The sequence below is a fragment of the Ambystoma mexicanum genome, chromosome 11 (genome assembly GCF_040938575.1).
Source record: "Ambystoma mexicanum isolate Mex_15411 chromosome 11, UKY_AmexF1_1, whole genome shotgun sequence".
In the NCBI taxonomy this organism is placed as follows: domain Eukaryota; kingdom Metazoa; phylum Chordata; class Amphibia; order Caudata; family Ambystomatidae; genus Ambystoma; species Ambystoma mexicanum.
Window position 1 is genome coordinate 1,479,147,478 of NC_090934.1, and position 21,894 is coordinate 1,479,169,371.

General features: G+C 46.7%; 1 protein-coding gene across 1 annotated transcript in view; it reads left to right on the forward strand.

Annotated features, from left to right (window-relative positions):
- UNC45A (unc-45 myosin chaperone A) overlaps positions 1-21,894 on the forward strand; it is a 239,197-nt gene that overhangs the window by 123,177 nt on the left and 94,126 nt on the right. Inside the window, exons 12-16 of the mRNA XM_069625194.1 lie at positions 589-730; positions 19,532-19,672; positions 20,111-20,238; positions 21,074-21,140; positions 21,444-21,557. Coding sequence (XP_069481295.1) covers positions 589-730; positions 19,532-19,672; positions 20,111-20,238; positions 21,074-21,140; positions 21,444-21,557 — 592 coding nt within the window. The remainder of the gene's footprint in view (positions 1-588; positions 731-19,531; positions 19,673-20,110; positions 20,239-21,073; positions 21,141-21,443; positions 21,558-21,894) is intronic.

The following is a 21,894-nucleotide window of genomic DNA, read 5'->3' on the forward strand; positions in this document are numbered from 1 at the left end:
AAAAACATCTCGAGGCACTATCTACAAGAAAGGACAAGTAGCCAACAGTTCCATTCAGACATACGTTTGTTTTGAAGCCAGGTTCGGTACTAGGCAGGATACATTATTACTTGAGCTAGCCAGTTTCAATTTCTTAATCTGCCTTCTACGCCAAGGCCATGTCAAGTCGTGTGAGGTAGAATATGTGGCGGCCAGGCTGTTGCTGGAGAGGCTACAAAGAGTCCTCGCCCCTGTCATGATCCTGACCCGCCTCTCTCTAAAAAGGAGTCCAAGGAACCTTTTCCTTGAATCCAAATAATATGGACATATTTGTTAAAACAAAGTGCCTAGTGCTTTCACTTTTAACCGCACAAAAAGGGCACTTTGCTATGGCACTCATTGCACAGACTTGCAAATGGGAGTGTATCCAACCGCAGCTTTATGACGAGAACCTTCATAAATCTAGGACTTACAGCTAAGTCTCGTACCCACACATTGATTCAGACTCAAGTAGCTTATCAATTTATAGGATCAGCCTATTTTGTCAAGTGCATCACGCTTGTTTCCTATGTTAAACAGTTGAATATATGTTTGTTTTTCCCCCCACAGATGGCTTTGTAATGAGGAAATAAAGGCCAGCACGCGCCGCTGGGCTGTAGAAGGGCTTGCATACCTTACCTTTGATGCAGATGTAAAGGAGGAATTTGTCGAGGATAAGCCAGCCATGCAGGTCATGTCCCAGCTTGCCAAGGTATTGAAGAATTGTCCCCTTTTAGAATGACTAATCCTTGTGCTTGCTCTGTCAAGCCTGAGAGACCACTTACTGTACCAAGTGTTAAGAAAGATTTTACTTTGTGCTGCTTTCCCCCCATAAGACATCAGGGACTCTGTTCTTTTGCTAGTGTTTTGAACCTTTCCTGACTTTGAGAAGGAAATTAATTCCCTTTGGCTCCACTTACCTTGCAAAGCTCATCTTTCTCGGGGACATAGATTCGTCCCTACGGATATCTGTGCAGGAGAAATCAGTTCTCTGTTGTAAAGTTCTTTGTTTATTTTTCCTGCACATTTCACCTTCTCTCAGTTGTGTTATGGGCACTTTGTGTCCTTGCAACTTTTTGTTTTTAGTAACTTTCTGGTTACTTACATGATATGCCCAGGATAAGCGGGTGGCAGCAGATACCTTTACAGTGTTTTCTTTTTTTCTAGTCTTGTGCACTTTTATGTCTTGGTTAGGGAACATTTGGTCTACGGTTATCAGTTTAGGCAGTCAGCTTAGACGATTAACTTAAGAATACAGATGACAAAAAGTATGTAAATAACTGATTATTCAGTTACCTGTTGAATAGGCGTTTTAGCTTGCTTCATGGATGAGGGCTACCTGTGAGTAGGGTTGGCAGAAGTAGCTAGCTGGTATCATTGAAGGTTAGTTCCTTGGTTGTTTACTCACAGAGGCTGTGACCACGCAGAGGTAGACCTCTACAGATGACGCAATAGATAAGAGGACCACAAGAATTATTGGAGTTCCCTGTTAGGTAGACAGGAAGGGGGCCACAGATTGTTATTTATGTATTGTTAAGTTTGTAAGTGTGTTATGGAAGTATTTTAAGTGGACTTGTAGTGAAGGGGCAGCTGTTGTCTATTTTTTTGCCTTGCTGTAGTGTTTGTGACGTCACAAGTGAGGTTATTGAATAGGACTGAAAGCGCTTAGAAGTTGGCAGAGTATATATGGGTGGATTGGCGCTTGAATTGGCTCGAGGAGCACATGACAGATTTTTATATTGGCCCTTGGGTGCAGAGAACAGAAAAAGGGCGGTGGAGAGATGGAGGGCTTGTTGTTACTCTGGGAGAAGTGGGTTATCATTTATGCTAAGTGAGCAATGCATTGTGATCCATCGTGAAGCACAGACTTGGTGGACAACGTATCGAAGTCTTCAAGTTTTGGGAAATGAAAAATGAATACTAAAAAAGTGACATTATTGGGATGGGTTTGAAAATCATGTGGAAGAATGATGGACTGCCCTAGGGCGGAGGTTAAAATGAAAGTGGGTTTGTGGTGTGTATGTGTGTGCGCTGAGGGCATTTGAACAAGTGGGGGGGGTGTGTGTGTGTGTGTGTGTGTATGGTTATTGTATTTGTCGTGTGTGTAGAGTGTATTTGAACCGTGTCATGTTTTTAGTGCAGTTGAATATGTAGTGTGTGGGGAGGAATGCACAACATTGTGGGTTATGGAAATATTGTTACTGTGTGTGTTGTTTTTCTTTCTCACTTTCTATCTTTTGCCGTGGCAGCCTAAGATATGTTGTTTTCTTTCTTTAAATGGGAGGCTCTGCTTGCGCTGTCTATGGAAAGATGGAAAACTCCCCCCCCCAATAGAATAGTTTCTTTTTGAAGAGTTTTGACGACTATACTCCTGCCAACAGGCTTTGGAAAATGATATACAGTGAAGGGGGTGGGGGCACCCAAGTAGGCAAAGCTGGCTTCATGTAGCACGGAAGGCGATGGCGCATGCAGCGGATTTGTTAATATATGTTTTGGACAACATTAAATAAAACCAAGTAAGCAAAAAGAAGGTGTATTGAGCATCATGTTGGGCAAATGAAGTGTGATTGGCCAGCACCCCAAGAAGCACGTCGGAATTTTAACATAGAAAGAAACTGTGAATGTCACCTTTCATTGCATAGCGAACAGGGCAAAGTGACTTTGTGCATTGGAGGAAAATGTGCATGAACCAAGGCATTGCAAAGTAACAGAGACCGTTAGCTAGAGAAATGGCTGAGAGGGGAACCTTTGGAAAACGTGGGATTTTGGATGGCTTGGACAGAGTGTGGGGGGGAGAGGGGGCTTATGAAATGTGACGTGGGGACCAGACGAGAAGGGGGTTGTGGAGTGAGTTAAGTAAGAAAGGATTGTGCTTTGAGGAGCATACTACACGAGATTACACATTTATATTGGGATGATGAATAACACATATTTTAACACAAGCATGTTTTATGTGTTTGATTTTTTTTTTAACAATGTATTACTGCAACCGTTGTTGAATTTGTAAAGCTCTGTCTTACAAACTGTATTGACAAGGCATTCGTTTTGTGTTGGAGGCTTAAATATTTACTTTTTCGCAGTGTTTTCTTTGGCCCGCTTAATGGTGAGCACCAGTTCTGTCGGCATGAGCATAGGTGCGGAACATGTATACACGTAATAGTTGTGATGGCATGTTTTAGCAGACACATTATTTTAAGTATTGTTCAGAGCCAGAACAGGTAAGAATGTTGTTTTGACAATGGGGGGTGGTTTCTTGGGAGCGAGTAGAGTGGATATTTTACTAGAAGGAATTTAAAATTGGTTTTAATGAGGAGGGGGCAGTGAAGGTAGGGGGTTTTAAGGGGATAGTGTAAATGGATGTGCTTGGGTGCAAAGATTCTTTTTGGGGGGTTTATAAAACAATTTCTTTGGGTTATCTGAGCAACTGTGCTGCTTTAACGTTGACACTGTGCCAGAGTTGTGTAAAGCATTTTTTCAGACACTGCATAGAAATGCGGTAGGCGGATATTTAGTGGATATATTCTTTAGTTCTGGCGAGCGCTTTTAGTTAGCAATAAGTGGAATACCTTAAGATATCTAAGGCCGGCACACGAAGTAAAAGGGAGTCACGCTTTGTGATTTATGGGGAGGGATAACCCTGGAAGTGTCAGATGCATTTCGTGACCATGGGCTGGCAAAGGAATGTATCCACACACACACGTATTGAGGCAGGAATTTTCATGGGAAAGGATAGGGCTGCGATGACACACACAGGCACAATTATGGGAATTAGGAAGCCACAGATATAAAACGGACATACTTTAGCTGCGCACAGGAGGCACATGTGGGAGGAAGATTGACACATTTCTGAAGCATGCAAGAAGGAAAAAAACAGAAAATACAAGGGAAATTTGGCAAGACTTGGGAGGGGGGACACACCTTTCACAGTACAGTGCATAACCACATGAACAGTAGGCCCAAGATCAGTTTCCGGCGCATGCGCCTCTAATGTAACACACATCGCAGACAAATATGGTCACTGCAGGCACCAAGGCAATGCAGATACACACACATAGAACAGGGGGGTGTATCACATTGAGGGTTGGGCCTATTTTAGGAGAGCATGGTGGTCATTTTTATTTACATCATTTATGTTAGCATGTTATTGCTAGAATACACACAACAGCACGCCATTACAATGGGAAGTGGTTCCACAGGAAGCACACACACACAGCAAATATGATTCTGTGAATTGTGGTATGGACACTTTGTGTCCTTGCAACTTTGTTATTAGCAACTTTCTGGTTACTTGCATGGTGTGTCTAGGATGGGCCGGTAGCAGCAGATAACCTTTTACAGGGTTTTCTTTTTTCGTAGTCTTGTGCAATTTTTAATTTTTCCACTTAATGCCATATACCACAAGATATTTGCGTGACCTTTGGCATCTTGTCTTTGGACCTTCTTCCTGCCCTGGAGTGACTGGATTTTCCATATATTGTAAGCCCTTTCACAGGGAAAGCTGTTGCGGGCATAGGTGTGGTTGATAGGTAGAATTCTCATTTTTTGTGCCTATTCCCCTCAACCTGAGAGACCCCGAGCACTTTTGCTGGAATTATGTTTTTTTTTTAAAATCTTCTGAGTGAGTGGGAGTTTTCCTCACTCATTCTTTTCACTCTGATCTGGGAACCCTTTCTTTTAATGGAGTCCTGCTTTCCCCCATGTATTTCACTACATCCATCTGTAAGTGATTGTTGCAGCACACACCCTATGTGCAGTGTGCAGTGTTGCTGGGGAGTGCCTTGGGCTCCCCTTTTTATTTTTGTACCGTTTTCCAATGAGAGCTACTGTTCTCAACACTAGTAGGATACTTTTCATCTTACCTTTTCTTTTGTGGGGTTAGCACACACCACCTTATGTGGGTATGCGGAGTGGTTAAACAGTAACTCCTTTCTGTGAGAAAGCTGAAGGTGTCTCACTCGCTAGTCCCTGGGGATCTGTCATCCATGTGGCCAGGACACGGCCTTCGCTATTGCATCCAGTTCCTGGCGGTGGACCAGTGAGGAAGGATGGATCACCTGGATGGGGGGTCCTCGGGGAGTGGAAGTGGGACACCGAAGGGTGAGACACAGTATCCCACTTCTTAAAACACCTTTTCCCCATTTTACCTCTTAGGATACTCAAACTCTCCCCCCCCCCCCCCTCCTTTCCGACACAAACACTTTTGCGCAACACGAAAGACGACAGACAAATACCAGAGCTGTTCACCTGACATGTCCCACCACAAAGGTCAGACAAAGTAGGAAATTGACCAGAATCACACATACCTGATGGCCCTTTCCCTTCCCTACAGGGATTAAAGTTGGCGCACAAGACCACAATATGAGCAAGGCAGACCGCACGACGAGAGAGCTAAGTCAGCACGGCAGTTCAAGAGGAGGAGAAAGACGGCGTGAGTCGAGAAGGTGACAAGGAGAGAAGCAATCTTGCCCTTTCCGAGCCAGGCCCGTGAAACCTCCACGGAAGGAATTGTAAGATCGCGAACAATAGACAGCGTGTGTTGCAGCAGACGTCAATGGTACACAGGGCTCTCCTCCGCCGATAACCAAGCTGGGGAGAGACGCTTGCTACCATGGTACCGACTGTTGGGAAGGAACTAGGGTCCTCCTGAACCCCCATGCGCTTTAGAGTGAGGCAAGACCTCTTTAAGGTGCTATAATGGACTAGGGGGGAGGAGGGGCACTGGGAAGGCTCTCTCATGCCAACATAATCACATACACAGACATATGCAAGCACTGAAGAAGCTAGTTATTGTCTAAATATAAGGCGCAATTAACTATTAGTTGGATAGGTTTGTAATGTCCGATCCTAGGCATTTTAAAAACTTAACTAGTGCTGTGGAGAGTCAAACTCCCCCTCCTTCCCAGAAGGAATGTGGCCTGTGGGATTCAAAATAGACTGCAGGCTTAGTGTGCGGTGACCGTCACCATGGCCAGCATTAACTGACTCACCAGGTGTCCACTGTCCATCAAGAGTCCATGCGCGTTCAAAATAGGACTCGCATGTTTTTGTGCGGCAAAATGCAGAATGGGATAAATAAGTATTAAGTGTGGAGAAAACTACAGGACTCCGATGACGTTAGCAGGAGGAGTGAAATATGGATAAAATGAATGAAAATTGTTTGTACATAAAAATGTTTAGTTTTTCCTTGTGCTAGGCCTCAAGGTTTGTAAAGGTCTGCAGAGCTGCTGTGTGTTTTTGCATAGCTAGCAAAATGTAGAACAGCATACTCTGACAAAACTGCTGACAATGAAGAAAGAAGGCTTTGAGCATCCCTATAATGGAAACAGGACGGATTGGGATGAAGCCATGATCCAGCTCCAGTGACACCACCACAGCAAGAAGGCCTATATAAAACCCTGCCTGAAACCACTTTGGAAGGAAGGAACGGGGAGAGGGACAGGAGAAGACAATTCAGGCAGCAGAGTCTTTTGCTGCTATCCTCATTTTGTAAGATTAAACTTAGTATCCTTACAAGATTGCCTTTTTGCCTTATTTCTCGAAAGGGGTGTATTGATTCTGGCGTGAGAGTAATTAGGGACACACTCTTACAAATGGTGACTATCCTGACGTGATCCCAGTTCCCCTGTACTTTGCGGAAAGGCTCCAGGCCAATTCTTCAGGAAAAAGAGCCACGCCCGCCTACAGCGACCGGTCCCCCAAATAAAGAAACACGTGTTTCCTGAACGGCTTTAGAAGGAGCCATTTTAATAGAAATCCTCTCTGCTCTCTGAAGCGGGGAGTGGCTCCAGAGAGGAGTACAGGCCGGTATTGGACCCCGTAATGGAGGAAACTCAGGAGAACACACACATGTAAGTGGACTCTTGTAACAAGAAGGGGACATGTGCGTATGACAGTATGAGGTGCGAATGGATGAAGTACGAGGTCAATGACATAGAGTGGATGGGACTTTTGGTGAAGTGTTAAGGTATATATTGGATAGGACCTTTGGTGATGTGTTATGGTATAGACTGGATAGAATTTCAGGTGATGTGTGAAGGTATAGATTGGATAGGAAGTGGATTATGTATAGAAATTGTCACGTATTTCTGTTTTTCTAATTTTTATAATGGAAAAAGGGAGCCTCAGCATGTAAAGACTGGGAAGAAAGGGAGCCTCATCATGTAAAGAAAGGGAGCCTCAGTGTGTAAAGAATGTGAAGAAAGGGAGCCTCCGCATATAAAGACTGGGAGGTAAGGGATCCTACGCCATAATAGGTTGAGAAGGTAGTGCCACGCAGAATTCTTTTATGACGATAAAAGCAATGGGATCCTCAGCATGTAAAAAAAGCTGAGAAGGTGGTACTACGAGGCTATAAGGAAAACATAAGTAGTGGCCCGGTATAAGGAATGGGCCTGGTTTTTAGTCAATTATTAACATTTACTCTTGCTGTCTTTTCTGGTAAAAAAGAAGGAAGGTGGATGATGAGTCGTGTGTAAAAGTGGGAAAAAGGGGGTGGGAAAAAGTGTGCTGATCTTTATTTTTGTGTAACAAGCAGCAGCGTGTGCAGCATAGCAGTAAGGTCTAAGTGAAGCATCAGGGACGTGCGCAGTATTATGAGGGAAGAAACCCCAATAAGATACATGCATAGGGACCTGCCACTGTACTGTGGCAGGATAGAAAAATATCATAGACAATGGGTGTTGGAAACAAAGGAAGGGGGGGTTGCCCTGCTCCTGGCCAGAGCAGGGCTCCCATAACAGGAACACGCTAGAAAAAAATGCCCATCTTTTTAGCAGTAAAATATAAGGGAAAAGGTTACAAAAAAGAAAAGAGATTTTAGATCTTTGGCGATTATTCGAGGATATAGAAGAAAAGGAAGGTAAAAAAGAGATCCAATGTAAGGGTATACAAATCCAGTCTATAAGACTCCAGTGGTAGAGAAATTGTCGACAACAGTATCATCAGGATCAGCAACGGGGGGGCACTCAAGAGCTTTTGCACCTCCACTTCCATATAACCCATCCACAAGCGCTGACATTCCTGTAGCATCAGTGTACCCAGGGGGTTAACAAGCAGATATGAACCACAACTTGAGAGCGTTTCGGGAAAGGTTGGTCAGGTTAAAAGAACCTGGAGATGTACCACCAGAAATAAGGTTACCGGTGCAATAAATAGGGGATTGGAAGTTAGGTGATTTTTTGCTTCGATTCAACCCTGGGGCCATAAGAAATGTTTGTGTCGAAAAAGATGATGGGGAGAGGGTATTGACAGTTCTGGGACAAGAAGTCGAAGCAGCGAGGGAAAAAGAATGGGAAGATCAAGGTGGCAGAAATAATGAAGAGGCAGGGGAAGAAAGAGATCGAGGAGAGGAGGCGGTGAGAAACCCATCCCCGCCACAAGAGGCAGTGGGAAGGGATAGACCGAGAAATGGACCAGATTTAATGGTGGTATTACAAAATCAGAAAAATACTAAAAACGGGGTTGAAAACAAAATAGACATGTAGATGCCTCTTAAAATTAAAGGAGTAGGGATAATGCAGTATTTGCTATGGCCTCAAATGGACAAACGTAATTTGATAAAAGTTCTCCCCCCAGCTTACAGCCAGAGCCAGTAAATGGATCTATGAATTTGAGAAACAAACAGCAGCAGTAGCTTTAGCACTAGGAGACCTTAAGAGTTTACTGGTCGCCATAGTTGGATACCAGGCTGGGGACATATGGGTAAGGGCTGGGTACCCTGGAATAATTCTTGCAAATTACGAACATGATGGAGCAGCTTTTAATGAAGTAACGGCATGGTATGGGATGCCCTACGAAAGATGTACCCATATACCACTGACTTACATTCTTTAATGCAGACGAAAGATGTACCCATATACCACTGTCTTACATTCTTTAATGCAGTGCACAATGGGTGATGATGAGGACCAAGTTAGGTTTATTCTTAAATTACAGGAAATGTGGAGAGTTGAGACAGGAGGGCAATGGGACCATTCTGTACCATTTTTCTACTTTATTATAAAGAGGGGATTACCAAAAGAGGTCCAGAAGGCACTAGATGAAATTGTGGGAGTTGAAGCCAAAGGGTGGGCGGAGATACAAAGAATAATAGTCCACCATTGTAAGGGAATCAAGGAGCGGGACAGTGAGACCGCCCAGAAGCAGCAAACGGATGAGGCAAAACTAGTGGAAAAGAAACTAAATAAGGTTGTCATCGCTGGTGGCTCAGGGGGAAAGGACATGAGATACTCAACAGGGTGTGAATGCCAAAATTGCGCCACTATGGGCCAAAGAAGGACAGGTACAATGGGGTTGGGGACCAGTACCCCCACCCACAGTGGCAGTATGAAGGAGCACCAAGGGGAAGAGGGGGATTTGGAGGAGCAAGGGCAGGAGGCTTTGGGGGGGATAGGGCCCCGGGTAGGAGGATTGGGAACATCACAGTGCTGGTATTGCTGGGGGTGGGGGCATTTCGGAAGGGAATGTAGGAACAGACCCGGGATGGGATTTAATTATGGACCATCACCTCCACGGCAGGGATTCCAAGGGCCTCAAGGAATGGGACACCCGTAATTCAGACAAGGGGGTCAAAATCAGTTCCCTTATGGGGCTGACGGACAAGGGTAACGTGGACAACAACCACAGCAGGGTGAGGGAACACAGTTTAACAGGATGGCGGGGGGAACGGGGGCCCCATTCCAAGGAGTTGCGATAGCGGGGGTGGCCCTTTTTTCCATTACCCGGGTCAAATACATATTCTGAATAGGACAGCCCACAGAGAGCACTTGAGTGTCCAATCCTATTGACAACTGCACACCCTGAAGAGGAGCCGTTGGTTGAGGCGGAAATAGGAAACAAGCAATTCATATTTATGCTATATTCAGGTGCAATTAAATTATGCATTATGGAGGGGAACTTTCCATAATCAGGTAAAACATTTGACACGCAGGGATTCTCGGGTCTATTCTATGGTTCCAAACACATAGGAGCTGGATTTAAAAGTGGGAGGAAAGGTAGTACGAGCCCCCTTGTTGTATTCAAAGAGGTACCCTGTTAACTTGTTCGGTAGGGATCTGCTCAGTAATCTACATTTAACTAGATCATTCACAGATCAAGGGGTAGTGTGTTCTACTCCGGGGATGTGTGTAGCTCAAGCAATGGCAATAATCAATACAATGGCAAGGGAGTCAGTAGTCAGTGGAGTTCCTGTGGTCCCGGACATATTTGTCTATGGGATCAAGGTACTAGCAAAAGCAGTGCCTCAAATTGCAACAAAATGTTGGTGAGTTCCCACAGATTTTATTTTCCGACCCATGGTGCCACCCGAGGTGGTGGCGGGGACAATATTGTCATTAGATTTGCATGGACTATTAGGGTCAGACAACAGAGTAGTCCTGATTGGAACAGATCAGGACGGGTGCGAATGGCGCAAAGTACTATGTGTAGACCCGTCAGTACAATTGAAGGAAATGACTGATTAGTAGTAGCAGCAGGGTGTTCAAAAGAAGCAGAGAAGGGCTGGAGGTGTGCAGCACGCCGGTGGTTCAAAGGAGTGCAGCCCGGCAGCTGGTGCTCCGTGCAACCGAACAAACTCGATAAGGGGAGCCGTGCATGGAGGCTACCCCTTTTCGTGGAGTTCACAGTGCTTGTTCTCCTGGGGTCAGAAGCCTACCCAGGAGTGCCTGAGGGGCAGAAGGTGGAGTCCGCAGGCAGACCATCAAAGGCCGAGAGATCTGCACTGAAGGAGCGCCAAAAGATGTAACCAGTGAGTTTCTAGGTGAAAGGAAACCCGGTATGCGAGTGTTTAAACATTACACAGAGGATTACTTTGGATCGGAGTGGTCGCATGCATGTTAAACCACGTTTTCGAAGGTCTCCGAGTGGAATCCTCATTAACTTTGAATATGTAAGAATACTTTGTAGCGGAGTGGCCATGTGTATATAAATAAATGTTTTTCTAAAGTCTCTGAGTGCGGGGCACGTTACAAAGGCAATCTACCAAAAATTATAACGAGGAAATGAGGTGATTGAAACCTTTTTAACAACAAGGTGAATTGAGTAAAGATCTTTAACAATTATTGAATTCCGGACCAAATGAAAAGCTTACCAAGCTTGTTAAATACCGTACTGAAGAAAACTGTTATATATGAAGATCATAAAAGAAAGAAGCTTTTAAATGCATCATGTGTCAAGCTCAAAAGTGAATGCAATTTAAAATACAAGTCAAATTATATATGTTGAATTTACAAGTCAATAAAGCATTGAATCCAAGAAATCGATCATTATTGAACCTTAAAGTGAACAGAACTTCAGCAATACAAGTGAGCCAAATATACCTTGGACTCCAGTGTGAATGGATCTTTGGAGAACTTCAACCAGTGAATAAACTGCTACTTTCAGTGAATGCATTCTTGTACAAAAACCAACCATATCCAGAGGGCGCAAGTGTGGCCCAGACCTTACCATATCCAGAGGGCGCAAGTGTGGCCCAGACCTTACCATATCCAGAGGGCGCAAGTGTGGCCCAGACCTTACCATATCCAGAGGGCGCAAGTGTGGCCCAGACCTTACCATATCCAGAGGGCGCAAGTGCGGCCCAGACCTTACCATATCCAGAGGACGCAAGTGCGGCCCAGACCTTACCATATCCAGAGGGCGCAAGTGTGGCCCAGACCTTACCATATCCATCGGCGCAAGTGCGGCCCAGACCTTACCATATCCATCGGCGCAAGTGCGGCCCAGACCTTACCATATCCAGAGGGCGCAAGTGCGGCCCAGACCTTACCATATCCAGAGGGCGCAAGTGCGGCCCAGACCTTACCATATCCAGAGGGCGCAAGTGCAGCCCACACCTTACCATTATCCAGAGGGCGCAAGTGCGGCCCAGACCTTACCATATCCAGAGGGCGCAAGTGTGGCGCAGACCTTACCATAGCCAGAGGACGCAAGTGTGGCGCAGACCTTACCATAGCCAGAGGGCGCAAGTGTGTCCCAGACCTTACCATATCCAGACGGCGCAAGTGTGGCCCATACCTTACCATATCCAGTGGGCGCAAGTGCGGCACAGACCTTACCATATCTAGAGGGCGCAAGTGCGGCCCAGACCTTACCATATCTAGAGGGCGCAAGTGCGGCCCAGACCTTACCATATCCAGAGGGCGCAAGTGCAGCCCAGACCTTACCATATCCAGAGGGCGCAAGTGTGGCACAGACCTTTAAGAAAACTGGAAAATATCCTTATAGATGGAAACTGAATCTTGGGGAATAGAGCACTGAGGTTTAACCTGCTTATTGACTTGAGGACAGAGTCTCAAGATATGTTGTGTTTGGAACTATGTTTTGAAACTTGGGGGAACCACAAGTGTTGGTTAACTCAAAATAATTTTGAACCCGAGACAATCCTGAAACTTTTATTGGAACTGCTTTATACTTGGTGAAGGGAGCTGAAAGAAAGCTACGACATCCCTACACATTGTGTAAGATTAGTTTTGAGGGCCAGTATAGGTTTTGGACACAGACAGATTCCTAAATTGAACTTTTGAACTTTGCCATTCCTTAGTTTTGGTTTGGTATGGAAATCCCACCATAGTACAGGCAAGATGAGCGTTTTTCTATCCTGACTTTTAATTTAATATTGTTAATCCAGAATCTGTTGTTTGTGTTTTACTCCAGGATGCCTTCACAATACCTGTACTGAAGATTTGCACCAGAATTGTCTTATTTCTATTGGTATGGTATGGCAAGTGTTTCAAAGCGCTCAAGGAGGGTGGGAACATGGGGAAAAAACAACAGTAACAGTCCCTCAGAGCCCTTGAATTTCTGAGGCGATAATAGTCTTCAACAGGCAGGGTAAGTGCAAAGAATACATTTAACAATAGAGGACACAACAAATAGGCCTGGCAGCGATTCTGCAGTTTTATCAGTGCAATTAAGGGGAGAAGACAGGGGAGAACAGACAGACGATCTTCAGGCGCAGTGTATTCGGATCGTGCAAGTGCACAGACAGTCACAGGGATGGGGAGATCCAAGTGTGCCCGGTCAGTGGAGCCTAGGTAAGTGCAGAGAGAGCCACTCTCTTGGGTTATTTCTTAAGTGCAGTGAAGTTGGGTGGGTGTAGGTCCTGAGGCAAGTGCGAGAGAGGACTGTAGTGGTGCCCGGGACCTGTGAGACTCTCAGGTACACCAAGCGGCCATTCAGCAAGCCATAAGGAAGAGGAGAGATGGAAGGAAAGAGCAGGGTAGAGGGAGAGAGAAGGAAGAGGAGGATCTTGGGGAGTTTCCGGAACTTAAGATCAGGCTCAAGACAGAGGGCGGCAGGGAGGCTATTCCAGAGTGTGGCACCTGCTGAGGATAAGGATCTCCCTCCAAGACTCGTAAAAGGTTGAAGGTAGATGAGCGGAGGGTTCGTGAAGGACAGTATTTAGGTAGGCAAAGTTGCAGGCAGGTAGGTCCCAGGCCCTGGAAAGCCTTGTGGACAATGCAGAGGGTCTTAAGCTTGATCCTTTCAGCCACGAGGAGCCAGTGAAGGGATTTCAGCGCCAGAGAGAGAGATGCGGTCCCTGGGCTTGAGACCAAGTATATAAGTATCACGGTTCCGTTCTGGGTGAGTTGTAGAGGGCGCAAGGCAGAAGAAGGGAGGTTGAGGAAGGGGATGTTGCAATAATCCAGCCTAGATAGAACCAGGGCTCTGGAGACAGTGAATGGCTGGGGGAAAGTAAGAAAATGTAGAGTACCTCTGAGGTGCTGCAGCTGGTAGTTGGATTTTTTAGAGATGTCAGACATGTGCGAGGAGAAGGAGCTTGTGGAGTCAAAGGTGGCCCCAAGGTTTTAAGCCTTGCATCTGGGTGCGGCCGCAGGGCCAAGGGAGGCCGGCCAGAGTGAAAGTGGCAAAGCGGGACCAGGGGTCCCAATGCAAACGATCTCAGTCTTACTGGCATTGAGGCAGAGGTCGTTTGCAGCACACCATGGCTGAATAGCGGACAGACAGTCAGATATGTGCGTGGAGGCGGCTGAGGGTAGCCTAGAAGGATAGCTGGGTGTGATCTGCGTAACACTGGAAGTTAGAGGTGAAAGTGTCAAACGCACGTGCCAGGGCAGCCATATAGATGTTGAAGAACCAGGGGGATAGGTTAGATCCCTGGGGAATGCCACAGGTTGAGAGAGCTATAGACGAGAGAAAGGCTCAAAGTTCCACCTGGGATGGGCGGTCGGAGAGAAAGGACGTTAACCACACCAGTGCCTGACCTGTGATTCCCAGGGTGTCACAGAGACGTACAATCAGGATGTTGTGGTTGACTGTGTCAAAGGCAGAGGAGAGGTCAAGGAGAATGAGGACAGAGGGAGTGTTAGTGTCAAGATTTGAGAGCAGGTCTTCACAAGTGTTTAGAAGAGCAGTTTCCGTGCCTCTGGATGCTTTGAAGCCAGACTGATAGTCATGGAAGCAACCAATAGATTCAGTGCGGAGGGTCAACTGAGCGATAGCAACTTCTCCAGGAGTTTGCCCAGGAAATAGATAGAGCTTGTAGTTTGCCGGAATGGAGGGGTCGCCAGAGGGTTTCTTGATCAGAGGGTGCACAAGGGAGGGCTTAAGGGCAGTTGGGAAAACTCCAGTGGAAAAGGAGAGGTTGCAGAGATCAGCCAAGAATGGGATAAGGGAGTCAATATTGTCCTTAATGGTTTTAGAGGGGGAGGGGTCCACCTGTTTGGATGAACCATTCATAGACCGGACTTGTCTGAGGACCTCATCGGGTGTGACCGTTGAGAGAGAAGAGAGGGTAAGAGTAGGGGGTGCTTTAGAGGCTCTGGTGTTGGTGTATGCTGTGGTTTGGAAGAGAGGGAGGAAAGGATGTCTTGGGTTTTTGTGATGAAGAGTGCAGCCAGGGCCGAGCAAAGGTCCTGGGTGGGTGTGACGGAAGAGGCTGCTGCAGGATTGGCCAGTTCCTGCCCGACTTTGAATAGTTGGGCCGTGTTGTTTGATGCCGCGGAGATGCAGGCTTGAATAAAGACTCTTTTCTTGGAGCGGATGCAGAGTCAATCTTTCCTTTGAAGGAGGCGGCCAGTTTGTCAGATGGTCTGCCCGATGCGTTCACTTAAGCTCAGCTGCCCTACACTTGCTTTTAAGGGAGCCAGATCGGAGTCGCACCAAGAGTTGCACTTTTTGGATGGCTTCAGTCGGACCCTCATGTCAGGGGCAAGAGTGTCAAGAGTGTTGGAGATATAGAGATTGCGGTTAGCGAAGGCTTTGTCAGGGTGGGAGTCAGCCGAAGGAGTGGGTGGAGGAGAGTAGGCGGAGGCAAAAACAGCCACTGTCACTATTTTCATGGGTTTGGTGACTTTGAAGCCAAGTGGCTGTGTTCGATGTATTGCTGCAAGAGGAGAGAAGAGCTCCAGGTGTGTTTAGAGAAGAGAGTGGTAGGTCCAAGAGAGTGAGGTAATGAGAGAGATAGAGGGAGGGATGTCAGTAGAGATGAGAGCATCCAAAGTGTGGCCCGCAGTGTGCGTGGAGCCAGAGGGTAGGATAGAGAGGGAGAAGGAGTTGCATCGGTTGCTGAAAGGTCCTGAGGAGTCAGGAGAGTCCAGATGGATGCTGAGATCACCCATTAGGAGGAGTTGAGAGGAGGAGGAGGAGAGAAGGGAGGAGGTCAGGTCAGCCTATTTCGAGAGGAAGAGAGTGGACTGTCCTAGTGGCCGTTAGAAGGTGGCCGATTGGAGAGAAGATATGGGAGAGAGTGAGAGCTTGCAGGCTAGGCAGATCTATCCTCCCGATACTTGTCTCGGGAGGATAGCTCGGGGGAAGCGTGCTCGCCTTGGAAGCAAGACGACACAGAGCAACACAGGTTCGATCCCGGGTCCGTGCTTAGAAACCTCTGGGTATTAAGCGCGTTATAAATAACCTATCATATCATATCATAGGCACTCAAAGGAGTAGGCCTGAGTAGGGATGATGGACACAGGTATCCATTCTGGGAAGATTAGCGCCACTCCACCCCTGTCTTCTTCGGCCTGGGTGCAGAGAGGATTTTGTAGCCTTCAGGGAGGAGCACGTTGAAGCTCGTGACAGAGCTGTCCTTGAACCATGTCTCTGTAATGGCGAGCACATCAAGGTCCATAAGGAGGTTGCAGATGTCACACGAGTGTTTGACAGCGGAGCGAGTGTTGAGCATGGCAGTTTGGAGCCGCTTGCCATCTTTGAGGGACGGCCACGGGCAGCGCAGGGGACGGTGCTCCACCCACAGGACAGTGCGGCACGGCAATTGACTTGGGCATTGCTGGTCATTCCTACTGGCTTTGACACTGCTTGTTTCCCTCCAAAACCTGAACTGAACAGTTTCCTAGTTCGGGAAAGACTGCAGACACCTTACAAAGGATTGTTACAGTGTTGCTCACCTGTTAATATTGCTTCTTTACACTCTGGACTTACTTATAACCGAATAATGCAAAGTTGATACAAATAAGTGCTCTTACTGACCTGACTGAAGTCACTGTGTGTGGATAAAAAAGCACACGATCATTTACCCTGATCTGTGTTTGTAATGTTATTAGTTGATACAGTATTTCTTTAGTTATTACTTGCCTTGTGTATAATCTAGAATTATTTTTTCAGGTTCTTTTTTATAAATTTTGAACAAATAATAAATCCCATAACCCCCCTCCTCCTGCTCCCAATCCCCTCCTCTCCCCTTCCTCCCCCCTCGGGGCCAAACTGATAGACTTTTTAGTGTGTGAGTCTTTCTTTGGACCTGTGTGTGTTCTGGTTGCCATGTACTGATTTACAGCTCACATTCCTCCTCCTAAGATAAACGCTTGCTGCTCAGCCACTCTACCAACCTTGGGTAATACGGGCCTAAATTAGACGTTGGTGCCTGAAGCCAAGGGATACGTCTTATAGAGTTCAATACCAATTGGACTGTAGAAAAACGAACCTAAAGGTGGTCTGTGTGTGTGGGTGGCGGGGTCTGTCTGGACCCACTCCACATCCTGACCAGATATATCTGTTGTTGGCCGGATGTTGTCCAGGATTGGACAACCTCAGCCACTTTGAAAGCTGCAGATCCTTGCCATTGGTGGGCTGGAGCCAACTCCAGCCCGGATCCTGGATAAAAGGAACGGCTCCTGCAGGCACACTCCAGATCATCTTTGGTGCCAAAGCCCCCTACCAAAGAGAGCAGCCCTCTGAAGACCCGGAACTCACTGTTGGAAGATCGCCAGCAGTCCTTTCTTCGGTTCTGTGTGATAATTCTGCATCAGCCTGATTTATTGCTGCCAATTTTGTGTGCTCTTCAAAATATCGAATTATTACATTGTACTCCGCTCCCCCAGCCAAACTCCCCATGAAGGCGATCCCACCCTCTCCTGCTTTGTTTGCTTCCTTTTATCTAGGGGGGTTTCCCCCCACCCATCGCATTCACCCTCACCACAAACATAACCACACATGCACACAGTTTCGTTTACCGACTCCCTGCCCCTCCCTTCCCACACACACGCATGCACGCACACACACACACACACACACACACACACACACCCACCCTTACTCCCCTCCTGTCAGCCGTGACTGGCCGTGCATGCACTTGTTCTCAGCACAGCATAGCCTGTGGTGTCTGGCAGGCCCTGCACTTTCAGGAGCATTGCATAGTAAGGTTAGTGAATGGGGGTGGTGTGCGGGTCTGGTTATGGGCTTGGCGATGGGTGATAGGTGTTTTTCATGATCGGTTTAGAAAGTCTGAATAATCGCTTTTGTGCAGTTTTCTAAATCAATCACAAATCTTTTTTTTCACTTGGTACCCTTTCTTCACTCGTTTGGCAAAGCCATGTCTCTCTGCCGATCTGAAGAAGACCTCCTTTGGTGCTTCTACCCCCGGACCAGTAAGGATAATCAATTCCGACCTCTGCTCTAAGATCCAGCTGCTGGAAGCACTCAGAACAGTCCCAGAGCCACCCTGTGGGGTATGCAGACGTTGTGTATGACTTCATGTCTATAATGATCGCCGTCCCAGGTTTGATCCTTGGGGCTCGAAAGATCAACGGCTTATCGAATGAGAAGGATTACCCCCAAGTTGTATCCCTCCACCACAAAGAGGGGCCTTGAAGAAGCAGCTTCTTTGTTCTTGCTACAAGGATTGCCAGCCGCAAATTTGAACAAGTGGTCAGCGCTGCTTGTCAACTGTGTCGCATACTGGGAGTCCCCTGAGGTCGTTGCACAAGTGTTGGTCCCAAAGTCTGTCTCCTGAGTGTTCAGCTGTCCAGAATTTAGTCCATCGAAGCTCGGAACTGCAAACTAGCCAGACCCATGAACCTGACGTTACCTCGGCAGCCGCAATCCATAGGCTTTGTTCAATAGAACCAAGGCAAACATTCAGAAGGTCCAGCGATTTGAGGAACTCCTACTGTAGTCACTGAGTGAATTAGAGTGCAGGGGATGAGTAACCATACCCGTTGTGACCCCCCTGTCTCCATAGGGTGCTATGGGTGTAAATCCCTAGCCCTATTTCTCCCTTGCCTAGCCCTGAACAGTGTTGCTTTGGCCTGGTATGATTCCCTGGGTGTCCCCTAAAGTGGTTGGATTGGAAAAGGGTCTTTTAAAGACTTTTCTTGAACTTTGATACAATTACAAGTACTCAAGCCAACAATTGTTCAGTCTTCCTAAAAGAGTCTCTTCGACTCCTGAAAGTACTTGTATTGGGACCTGTGACTCTAAGAATACTAGGCATTTTCTCTTCTAGATGGGGAAGGACATTTAAGGGTAGAACCTTGAGTCTAAGGTTTTTATGGTGTTCGCTAACACCCCCATTTTCAATCTGACTACTTATCTGGTTTTCTGTCTGTATTCACCTGCTTTGCCACATTTACAGTATATTGAAAAGTGGTTCTGACGGTACTTGAAAGTGAAGTAGGAGTGCCCTTAGCAGGGCACATGAAGTTGCATGTGCCTGTATCGACAGCAAATGTTTTAGTGTGTTACTTACCTGTGCTTTCACATGGAGAGTTGTCTGAGGCCTAAATAAATAACTGTATTTGATTACATTCTAACTTGTATTGAGTGCTCTGTGTGTGCTTAACTGAATCCTTCGCCACTCTCCCGCTCTCCTAAGTCTAAGCTTTGCCTCTCGTCCACACTACCCAGCTAGAATAGGGTGACCTCTCAAACTCTGTCCACATGGCTGAATTCTGAAAATCCATCTTTACACGAAAAGTCTGACCGCTCGCAGGAGAGGAAAGAGAAAAATGTAGAGCATTGAGCAGAAAACCCATGCACCGCGCAAACAGGAACTTCCCAAGGAAGTTTACGATACCATTTTCAAAGACTGGGGAAATCCTCTCCCAAATCTTTTCACATACAAATAAAGTGAGCGATGCGCCCCGTCTTCTTCGTGGAGTTGGGAGGGCGTGGACGACTACTTCTCCCCTGGGATGGACAGATCCTTGCTGCATCTCCCCCTCTGGCCATTCTTGCATTCTCTAGACGGGGGAATGAGTCATTTGTAATTTTGGTTTGACATTCAAGGCACTGTTTCATTTTTGGATGTTCTTTACAGTCCGAGGACAAGACTGTTCTGTTTGCGGTTGCTTCTACTTTGGTGAACTGCACCAACAGCTACGACAAGGAGGAGCTGGACCCACAGATGCTGGAACTGGCTAAATATGCTAAGCAGCACATCCCCGAGGAGCATCCCAAGGTGAATGGATTAGTAGAGTGTTGTCACTGCAGATAGAAGTGCATGTTTCCAGGGAGGGCTTTGATGTTGGCTCTTCTGGATGAGGGCTGTGTACACATCCTGGCCGAGATTGCTTTGTGGCACTGGGCCTCTTTCTGCTTGCTTCATCATTATCAGCTCTATCCTGTCCCTTCTTTCTTGGGGCTCGCTGATTTGTGTGCATTTTACCTTCTCTCTCGTTTGCCTGATCTTTCTACTAATGGCATATGCCAGTTCTGGTCGCCATGGGCTGAGGCTGTCGCTTCTATTATGGTCGTATGAATGGGCCAGTGAATTAAATGGGTACAAATGTTGCAAGACCACTGGAGAGAAATCGAGGTGCAGAGTAATCGGGGTGACACATTGAGGTTCTGGTGGTCTAACCTCACATCTTCTAACCCTGTTGTCATTCTATGTTAGGATAAGAAGGACTTTGTAGTGACGCGGATACAGAAGCTGCTGGCCGCTGGTGTGGTTTCAGCTCTAGCCTGCATGGTGAAGAACGAGAGCCCGGCCCTAACCGAATCCTGCCGAGAACTTATATCCAGGTGAGGAAATGGGATGTCTGCATGCCTTGAGTAACACTTATCCCCAAGGCCTGCGTTACACACATACGCTGTGCCACCACGTTCACCTCAATAAGTGAGCTTCCCCCCAATGTGGAAAGCAACTGCTTAAGTTCATTGCTTGTTCCTGAAGAGACAGTTGAGCAGCGTGCTCTTTCAACTTTATCCAGTGGTTCACACCCAGCAGCTCATATTCAGCAAACAAGAGCAGGGTACTCAGGGGCGTTGCTAGGGGGGGCTAAGGGGGCTATAGCCCCTGATCTTTTGGTTGTAGCCCCGGATGGAATCTCAGGAGAAACAGCCAAAAGACTAGCTAGCCCCCAGTCCCAACAGTTCTGACATTAGCTTAGCCCTGGGTCTTTTCCAGACCTAGCAACTCCCCTGAGGGTACTTAAACATTATTAATTGCAGTCAGTGGAAGCAAGCAGCGATATGCTTTCGACAATGATGGCAATCCTTTGTTGTGAACAAATGTTCAGAGAAAGAAAACGATGGAACCTGCAGGATCAAGTCGCAGTCTCCCCAGCAAATATCAGTGGTGGCAATGCTAAGGTAGGCATGTTGGGATGCTATGCATGTTCCAGCCCACACGATTCTTCAAATTCTTCGCAGTATTAATAAATGTTCTTTCAGTGCATGTGCTCGAGCAACCTTTTGCTGTCAGGGAGCACGTATGATTAAAGATACGTGCGCAGGTTTTCTGCTGTCAAGTATAAACCCTTCCTTCGGCTGAATAGGTTAGGTGTCTGTAATTTCACAGAATTGCACATGGATCAGTGTGACTCCGTCCATCTTAGTATCTGTTCTTTTCTTGCAGGGTTTTCTTGGCCTTGGTGACAGAACCAGATGACCGAGGAACCGTGGTCGCTCAAGGAGGAGGAAAGGTGGGCAGCTTCACTCCAGTCCCTGAACTTGGAATTCATTAACGTTTGCTGAATCTTATTGGTACATAATGGGCAGCTTGCAGACTTTTTTGCAATGAATCAGGAAGAAATGTCTAGGATTTGGTACTTTGTGCTTGTTCAACTAAAGACATTTCACACTACTTTCCTACGACCTGCTGTAGTAGGCCATGATTGCTATTGTGTGCGGTAGTAAGTCTATAGTGGTGCACGTGGTATTACTGTGTTTGTTAGGAAAAGGACTTCAGCATTGGTGCAAATAATTGTCTCAATGTTGTTTCTCAGGCTCTTATCCCACTGGCTTTGGAAGGCACAGCAGTTGGAAAGACCAAGGCGGCCCAGGCTCTAGCAAAGATCACCATTACCTCCAACCCAGAGATCGCTTTCCCAGGAGAGCGGGTGAGCACATAAAAAGCATGGAGCATTAAACGCAAAGAAAGTGGGAGGGGCTGGGGGGCTTGTTTTTTATCTGTTGGACAGGATTATTAACACTTCATGCTTCGTCTTATTTCATAAGCACCGGCTCATGCCATTTAAGAATTCATAATATATTCATTTTAGTAGTGGTATTGTGTCCCTGTGGGCACATGGACTTCTCTTGCTAGACACCTGTTGGGGAGATTTCTGTGCAAACCTCTGTGGAGAGCAGTGTGATCATCTTGCCTAATGGTGGAGCAGTGTGTCGCCCCAAAAGGAAGAACATGACTAGCCAATGGTGGCTGCAGCAGAGCACACT